Source organism: Apis cerana, linkage group LG3 (assembly GCF_029169275.1).
Source record: "Apis cerana isolate GH-2021 linkage group LG3, AcerK_1.0, whole genome shotgun sequence".
Lineage (NCBI taxonomy): Eukaryota > Metazoa > Arthropoda > Insecta > Hymenoptera > Apidae > Apis > Apis cerana.
In genome coordinates, this window is record NC_083854.1 from 11,936,174 (window position 1) to 11,945,000 (window position 8,827).

The 8,827-nt window shown below is 26.8% G+C and overlaps 2 protein-coding genes across 5 annotated transcripts; one reads left to right on the plus strand and one right to left on the minus strand.

Moving 5' to 3' along the window:
• The first annotated feature begins 114 nt into the window (after positions 1-114).
• On the plus strand, positions 115-4,103 carry LOC108001894 (frizzled-2). The gene is made up of 3 exons (XM_017063183.3): positions 115-1,392; positions 1,717-2,096; positions 2,185-4,103. Exons 1-3 carry the CDS (start codon positions 596-598, stop codon positions 2,721-2,723), a joined length of 1,716 nt encoding a protein of 571 aa, XP_016918672.1. The 5' UTR covers positions 115-595; the 3' UTR covers positions 2,724-4,103.
• Positions 4,104-4,106: 3 nt separating this feature from the next.
• Positions 4,107-6,865, minus strand: LOC108001895 (uncharacterized). 4 transcript variants are annotated; one of them, XM_017063186.3, is made up of 6 exons: positions 6,755-6,841; positions 6,603-6,654; positions 6,419-6,493; positions 5,501-5,998; positions 4,577-4,850; positions 4,107-4,447 (listed from the first exon to the last, which is right to left on the minus strand). In XM_017063186.3, the coding sequence occupies exons 3-6, from the start codon at positions 6,483-6,485 to the stop codon at positions 4,222-4,224; spliced, it is 1,065 nt and encodes a 354-aa protein (XP_016918675.1). In that variant the 5' UTR covers positions 6,486-6,493; positions 6,603-6,654; positions 6,755-6,841; the 3' UTR covers positions 4,107-4,221. The 4 variants fall into 4 exon arrangements, with proteins under 4 accessions (XP_016918675.1, XP_016918674.1, XP_061929056.1 ...); XM_017063185.3 differs by having other exon boundaries at positions 6,419-6,505; positions 6,755-6,815; XM_062073072.1 differs by lacking the exon at positions 6,603-6,654 and having other exon boundaries at positions 6,756-6,774.
• Between the last annotated feature and the right edge of the window lie 1,962 nt (positions 6,866-8,827).

The following is an 8,827-nucleotide window of genomic DNA, read 5'->3' on the forward strand; positions in this document are numbered from 1 at the left end:
ATTTATAACCTAAAAATTTCTATAGTTTTTTTTATAGAATTATTGTTACAAGATTCATATCAATAAAATATTTATAAATATTTATATTTTTTTATTATTACATATATTTTATATTTTTATTTTTATATTTATTTTATATTTTAAAATATTTTGTTACATTACATATAATTATATAATACATATAACATTATATCAATATAGCTCATATTATATCAAACATTTTGTTTTTTATTTATTCATTCGTTGATAAATAATCTAAAAATTATACTTTACATTTGAAAATAGACTCAAAAATTTTCCCGCAATTTACAAAATGTTTGGATGTATCTTCATAGATGGCAGTAGTAATATACGTCAGTTTCAAAAGAGTTTCCTTACTATTCAGAACGTATTCGCCATGTTCTGTTTACAGTACTGTGGTCGCGTCCATCATCGTCGCTAGGTACGCTTATTTCCTCGCTCTTCCGTTCAGTATTATTATGTCTCGCACGATTCATTGGTGATGTTCGAAGGCGTGGTGCATTCGCGTATTTTCGAAAGCTACTTCGCGTGACGATTGATCTCGGAAGTGGCGGTCGACAAACGATACGCAACAATGATTCCGCGTTACGCGATCTATGTTTTTTCGGTGGCCGTGTTCAGTGTCAATGCTCTTCACACGAAAGATCCGTTGGCTCATCACGGAAGATGCGAACCGATCACCATCAATTTATGCATGAATATACCATATAACGAGACGATTATGCCAAATTTAATGAATCATCAAAAACAAGAAGATGCCGGCCAAGAAGTACATCAATTCGCGCCCTTGGTTAAAATGAAATGCAGCCCTGATCTTCGATTCTTTTTATGCACAGTTTACGCGCCTGTATGCACCATTATCGATAGAGCTATACCTCCGTGTAGATCGTTATGCGAAAGTGCTCGTGCAGGATGCGAACGTTTGATGAACAGTTTCGGTTTCGCTTGGCCAGACAATCTCGATTGTTCCAAGTTACCTGAAAACGGTGGCCCTGAACTGTGCGTAGGTCATAATGAGACCACACCGCCAGAACCATCGCCACCGGTATATACGCCACCACGTATGCCAGTAGCTGAATTTCAACCATCCTGGACCGGAGGACCAAAAACTTATGGTAGTGGATTTATGCTTGGTGCAAGGGACTTTGGTTTTGTATGCCCGATGCAATTCAAAGTCCCGCATGAACTCGGTTATTCGCTGAAGGTTGGCGATAAAGTTGAGCTTAATTGCGGCGCACCTTGCGACGGAATGTTTTTTACCGAGAGAGAAAGACGATTTTCAAGGATTTGGGTTGGTACTTGGGCATCCGTTTGTGCGGCTTCATGTTTTTTCACCTTTTTGACGTTTCTCATTGACACAGATCGGTTCAGGTAAAAAAAAGTTGATTGTTTCATACTAATGTATATAATAGACCATTAGCATAATATAGGATGATCAGAAGAAGTTATGAATTATTAATTAATATCATACTTTTAATTTTAATTAAAATAGTAATAATTAGAAACATATGCTTAATTTAAAATTATGAATTTAAATTGTTGTACGTGAATAGTTATAAATTCTATTTTTTTTTACAAAACATATCGTAATAGATTTCAATATATTATTATAACGTTTAAAAAAAAGAAAAACCTTCATACTTCTATTATATACATATATTTATAAATTATTATAATATGTTATATTACATTTAGGTATCCCGAAAGACCAATTATCTTTTTGTCAGTATGTTATCTTATGGTAGCATTGGCATATGTGATTGGTTGGGCAGCTGGCAATTCTATTGCATGCAGAGAACCTTTTCCACCTCCTTTAGATATGAGAATTCAAATGGCATCAACCATAACGCAAGGTACCAAGCATGAATTGTGCACGGTGCTTTTTATGGTACTTTATTTTTTTGGAATGGCATCCAGTATATGGTGGGTTATCTTGACATTGACATGGTTCCTAGCAGCTGGATTAAAATGGGGTCATGAAGCAATAGAAGCTAATTCACAGTATTTTCATTTAGCTGCTTGGGCTGCTCCAGCAATAAAAACAGTTACTATTCTTGCAATGGGAAAGGTAGAGGGTAAGTCGTTTAAACACAAACACAAAAATTATTTAATATAATTTATATATTTTCGATTAAGAATTAATAAATCATATTATTTTTGTAGGAGACATATTGTCTGGTGTTTGTTATGTGGGTCTTTGGAATGTTGAAGCTCTACGTGGATTTGTTTTGGCACCATTGTGTGTCTATCTAATACTTGGAACTGCCTTCTTATTGGCTGGATTTGTTTCTCTTTTCCGTATACGTACTGTTATGAAACATGATGGTACAAAGACTGATAAATTAGAAAAGTTAATGATACGTATTGGCATATTTTCCGTGTTATACATAGTTCCTGCATTGATTGTCATTGCCTGCTTATTTTATGAGCAAGCCTATTTTGATCAATGGATGCTGACATGGAATATGGAGATGTGTTCAAGACCTGGACCGCAATCTTTATATTCGATGCCGTGTCCCGTTGGAGAGCGTACTCGCGATGTTGGAAGACGTCCAGAATTTGAGGTTTTCATGATAAAATATTTAATGGCTATGATTGTTGGTATAACAAGTAGTTTTTGGGTATGGTCAAGTAAAACATTGACTAGTTGGCGGCAGTTTTTTAATCACATACAAGGGCGTCGTGCTGAGGCGTATGTTTAAAAATTCAATTAATTATATGCTATAAAAACGAAAAAATTTTGCCTTTTTAAACTGCCATATCGAATTACTGAATGTCACGCTCAAAGAATACTCAAATGAAAGCATGTATTTTATTGTATTTGATAAAATATCTCAATTCATATATAATGTTACTAAACTTAATTTATCGGAAAGAGATTTGAGTAACGAAATATGCATTTTAGTATTATTTTTATATCTTATCAGTGCATTATAAAGAGTAACAAAGATATACAAGTGTACTGTGCCAAAATATTTTTTTATCAAAATGATTTATATGTTTGTTTAAGTGAATCTATTTGTGAATCTCTCTGTTGTATTTTTATAAGAGTTGTAGAAGAACTGTATAAAATGTTAAAACTAATCATTGATTAGTTTGCAAGTATTATTAGACAATTTTTCATATTTAAGTAATAATTTCTTCTTCTTTTCATTAATAGAAATCATATCTCATTACACAATAGCTCATCATTTAAGTTATAAATGCTCAAACTGTTTACAAAAATGTGTTCAATGTTTATAAATATTCTACTTTTCTACTATGCACAAAAAATAATCATGTCTCATTGTTTCGATCTTTTTATTTCGGGTTTGATCATTAATAAATTGAAAACAATTACGCTTACTAATCTCGCGAACAATTTTTATATTCTTATTATATTCTTATATTCTTAAAACAGCTTTAGAAATATTTTATGATATTCAATTATAAGACTCCAAAAATATTTAAACTTTTTTTTTTTTTTTTTTTTATTACTTTTCTACTCATTTAAGAATTTGATTAAAAATGTTTTTAATAATATTTTCTTTTCTTAATACATTTACAAATATCTTGCCTTTATAGGATAAAGTTGAGGCAAGTATATCTTTGAAAGATATAAAATAAAATTATAAGACGTGTGTACTACTCTAGGTTAACTGAATTGTATATATATTTACATACGTTAATTTTACTATGTACTATAATATATTTTTTAAAAGTTATGTACATATACATGTTTGCCAAATAATTGGCATTTTCGTATGTTTCCTATACGTAATCAAATGTCGAAAGGCTCGATAAGTGGGAGTCGACTCGAAAATTCTCGGTAAAAATTTGCGTACCGAGCGCAATCATTGTTCCAATATAACTGATCAATTCGTCCATTGAAACTGCCGAGCTTTTGTGTATGTCATATGTATTTACGGCGATTAATCAAAGAAAAACTTACTAGTAAAACTATTGTAATTACAACAGCCGTACTTACATTATCGTAGATGCGCTAAATATCATACATGAAATATACATGACGTTGTGTAAAGTAATTACAACTTATTATATTCTTTATATATAATAAATCCGAATATATATATAAAAATAAATGATTTATATGTGTATATAAATTTATTTCATCAAATTAACTTATACAATTTTTATAAATTATAAAGATTACAAAGCGTATAATACAAATAATTAGAATCATTCACTTAAGTATTATTCTTATGCATTTAATTTTATTTCCTTTGAAGACTTAAGAATTCCGAGTTTTCTTAATCGTTTTATAAGAAATGGTGTTGTACCTAATGTTATTGAAAGTCGAATGGGCGCTAGTAATTTATGAATACCGTACGCAACCAGAAAAGTTGACGAATTACCAAGGATACCTTCTATTTGTTCATTTTCTAAGTTGAAAATGCTTTGAATGACAGGCTTTAAATCTATGCCTCTGAAATGAATATTTTTTTTAAAGTATATTTAATTTTTAACTTATTTTTAGAAAAAAATTAAATAACGTTCAAAAATATTAAGATTTTATAAGAACGTTAAAGAAGAAGAAAAAATTGCAAAAACGAACCTAACTACTGCTGCGTAACAAGCACCCAAAGATATCAGAGAAATTCCTATATGAAATATGGTAATAGTAATTCCATAATCCTTTATTATAATTTTTAATCTTTCTTTTTTGCTCAACAATTTTTTTTCTTTAATCTCCTGTTCTTGTTGTTGTTTATCATCAGATTTTGATAAATTATTTAACGATCTATTTGTTGAATATCCCATACTATAGATATATTTTGAGTTATACATTGCTTGGAAAAGATTATTTACTGTGACATGACTTATTAAACCTAAGTAAAAAATTACAATTTTCAGACAATATTTTTTTGACAATTTACTTTCTTATAAGTACAAGTTTAATTTGATTTTTCATTATATATCAATTCATGAATATACTATATTATACAAACAACCATTGTAAATTATATATAGAAGTAACAAATACATTTTTAAAATATTTTATTTTCATTTTATAACACTTGAATCTTAAAGAACGTACAATTATGAATATTATTAAAATGTTTGATTTATAAAGTCAATATTAATAAATCTATAAAAAATTCTTATTTCCAAAATTTGATTTTAACTTAAATCAGCATATACATTGACAATAAACACATGACAGCATACAAAGAATATAAGAAGTTATCATTTTTATTCTTCTTTTAATAAATTTTTTATATAATTTTTGTTTATTTCAATTACAGAAATATATAATAAATTTTTGATTATTCTTATTATAAAAGAATTAATTAGAACATCTACTACTTGACACTTAATAAGTAATCAATGTCAAAAAACTTAGTAATAAAAAAGATTTCGCGAATAAAAAAATATTTTCTTTTTATATAACTTCCATATATTAATGTTTTGATGTGGAAACAATATAAACAATATAAACAATCGGTCGGAATACTTATTTCGTCAAAATTTTACTAACCGCTTTTATTCAGTTTCAATTCTAAACGATTGCTTCTATAATGCGATTTCTGCATATCTTCTGCGATAAATTTTCCATCTCTGGCCCATTGACCACCCGGCATATTCAAATGTGTTGATTTTCCATTGGAGCAAAATGGTTTCGGTACATTGCTTTGCATCGTACCATTTAAACTAATCGCTCCAAAACAATCATATGAATCTATATGCGTGTCATTACAGTTTTCCAAATTACTCAAATGTTCTTTCGGTTTTATTAATTGTTCCAAGGAAAATGATGTGCAATCATTCTTGCCATATAGTAGTATCGGTGCGGCAATGTCTCGTGTTCTTTCAGGAGTAAATCTGCCGGTCTCATTTGCAAATATTTCAGAGATGTTTGTAGGAAGCGGTATAGTGGGTGGATCAGGATAACGACGGACACTTGTAATATGAAGATTTTTCATACGATGCACAGATGTGTATCGTGTGTATTGTATTTCACCTAATGGCGTACGTGCTGAAAAAAATAGAAAAAAAGAATTTAAAGAATCTTATGAATTATTTTAGAAATATGTAAGAAATTTCTACAAAGATTTAAAATATTTTCTTAATTTTTAATATATGCGAATTACTTTAAGAAATGTATTGTTAATTATATTATATAACTATTAAAATAGAATAGTCATGAAAATATTTAATATCTTTGTGAAATAGTTATAATATAAAGTTAATTTAATATAAAATAATTATATGATATAATTTTTCCTAAAATATAATTTATAATATTTTTTTATAATTAAAATTATATTTAAAATTTTATAATAAATTTAAATATACTAAAGAAAAAATAGATATGGTAATTTGTTTGTTGATACAAATATAATTTAATTATTTAATTTCATTAATTAATAATAAAAATAAGTTATAAATTTCATACCTGTGTACGAGATTTGCGATAAAGTTGTTAATAAATTAGGTGAATTGCTGATTCGTAATAGCGCCATCTTAAATTCTTCAAAGCATTCTTATGAGCAAGTTTTGTTGATATATTACATTACATATAAATGATATATTATATTACGTATAAAATATAATTACGTATAATTATACAAAATAAATACCTTTTCAAATATAAAAAATAATGTTACAGCACAATTTCAATGAAACAATTAACCTTTAAAAATAATTCCTACAACTTATTATACATATATAATTTTTGAATACATATTAATTCAAGAATCAACAATGTAATAATGTAAAAATATCATACAATCCGGTTATATCTTATATATATATACATATAAAACATATTATAAATTATTGATACATACAATAACTATTTTGAATAGACATAGACTATGTATAGAATAGATTTGACATTCAATATCATATCACCTGGTGAGAAATCCAATTTTATAATAATAATAATAATATAATAATTACTCGTATTTGAATTTTGAATAATGAATAATGAATAAATTTTTCGGATAAAGGTGAAAGGTTCATCCATCAGTATTTAAATAAAGAAAAATAGAAACAGTATAAAAAATTCAGGAATCAACGCTATCTCTAAAATGTCTCAAATAAAATACAAATATAAAGGAAAACAAATAATAGAAGAAGAATTGATTACTAACGTCATCTTTGTCAAAAATATTTCTTTAAAAAATCATTTTTCTAAAAACAATTAAAAGATGGCGATAATTCATAAATCTCACTCTTATTCTAATTTTTGGAAAAATATTTTTTACATTCAAAAAAACGATTGATGGCCAATTCTCATCTTATCTTTATTCTTCTTCTATTATTAAATTATATTTTCTTAATATAAAATTCAAATATTTAAATTTATATCAAAATTTGAAGAATATAATCTGACAGAAGGTAGCACGCAAAATTTTTTATAAAATTTAATATACTTACCTGTTCTGAAATACATTTTGTATAGTTATAGTTGCCATCTTTTTTCAGTTTTGAATCAATTTTTTTCAATATCTTTCTTGATTTCTATAGATATTTACTTTTTGCATAATTTTTTGGAATATTTTGTTTATTTTTCATAATATTAAAAACATTATTTTAAATAAAATTTGAATGATTTCAAGAGAGCTATATTCTGATGATATTAATTTTTTTCTAGATACATATGTTATTGATAATATTATGCGAAATATAGAAATATGTAACAAATCGTAAAGGATGCAAGTAATGTTCTTTTTCAAAATCGATATTTAAGAACATAAAACAAAAAATCGCATAAAATATTTTATCTACGTCTATTTTCTATTATTTCCATAATGCTCATTGTTTTATTCTAAATCCATAACATTGTATATGAGAATTGTAAAGAAGACTCTCATACCAAAAATACATTGACTCAAAAATATATTGGATATTCCGTTTATAATACCAAATATATAATTATATGTGTAATTATAATTTAAAATTTATAATTTATTTTTGAATAGTATGAAAAATTTTATAACCAATTACAAGCAGCATAATATAGAAATGCATTTTAATACTGTGGACATTATAAAGAGGGCGAAAATTAATTCCATGTATCATATATATTTTTAATAACAAAATTTGTTAATATATCGAAAAAAGAATATTTTTAATTTCTATCAACCCTCGTATGTTTGCATTTAATATGATCAATTATTTTTATTAAAAAAAAAAAAAAAAAAAAAAAAGTTAGAATTTTGTAACGAATACTTAAGAATTAAATAGAATTAAATAGGCGAAAATATGAGTATTGCATAAAAAGTAATATAGAAAACATGGTAATAATGTATCACACAAGATTCGAATAAATTACGAATTGTATTATTTTCACGTATTATATTATTTTTTACCTCTCGAATGATGAAGTCCAGCTTCTAAACTTCTAAATGACAGACTTATAATGATAAACGCTTTAATGTTTGTCGTTTTCTTCTTTTCATTGTATTCGATAAATCATGTAAGCAATAAATCATCCCCATTATGAATCTCGCGTATAAATTAAACGTCACATATTTTTAACGGGTTTCAAAAATGACGCGTCGAGCCGTGCTGAATTTTTTTAATCATAGTTATTATTATCGTTAATATCCATATAATTATCAATAACTACAGTAAAACACAAAACAAAAATGGTGATATCTGTACATTTCTTTCTCTTAAGTAAGTAGTAACATAAACATTTTTTGTATACCAGTAGCCTATAATAGGAAGAAACTAAATCATAATATTCACAGATATTTTACAAGATAGATAAGATACGATACAGATACACACGTCGCGGAAAATTGAATTTTCTATACATATAAAACTATTTTAAATGGAGCAGAAAAAGAGCGGG

Excerpts from the sequence above, each read along its gene's own strand:
- LOC108001895 (XM_017063184.3), bottom strand. The coding sequence starts at position 6,485 with ATGGCGCTATTACGAATCAGCAATTCACCTAATTTATTAACAACTTTA. Across the intron at positions 5,999-6,418 it reads ATCGCAAATCTCGTACACAG|CACGTACGCCATTAGGTGAA; the intron begins GTATGAAATTTA and ends TATTTTTTTCAG. Across the intron at positions 4,851-5,500 it reads ATTGAAACTGAATAAAAGCG|GTTTAATAAGTCATGTCACA; the intron begins GTTAGTAAAATT and ends TTTTTTACTTAG.
- LOC108001894 (XM_017063183.3), top strand. The coding sequence starts at position 596 with ATGATTCCGCGTTACGCGATCTATGTTTTTTCGGTGGCCGTGTTCAGT. Across the intron at positions 1,393-1,716 it reads ATTGACACAGATCGGTTCAG|GTATCCCGAAAGACCAATTA; the intron begins GTAAAAAAAAGT and ends TATTACATTTAG. Across the intron at positions 2,097-2,184 it reads TGCAATGGGAAAGGTAGAGG|GAGACATATTGTCTGGTGTT; the intron begins GTAAGTCGTTTA and ends TTATTTTTGTAG.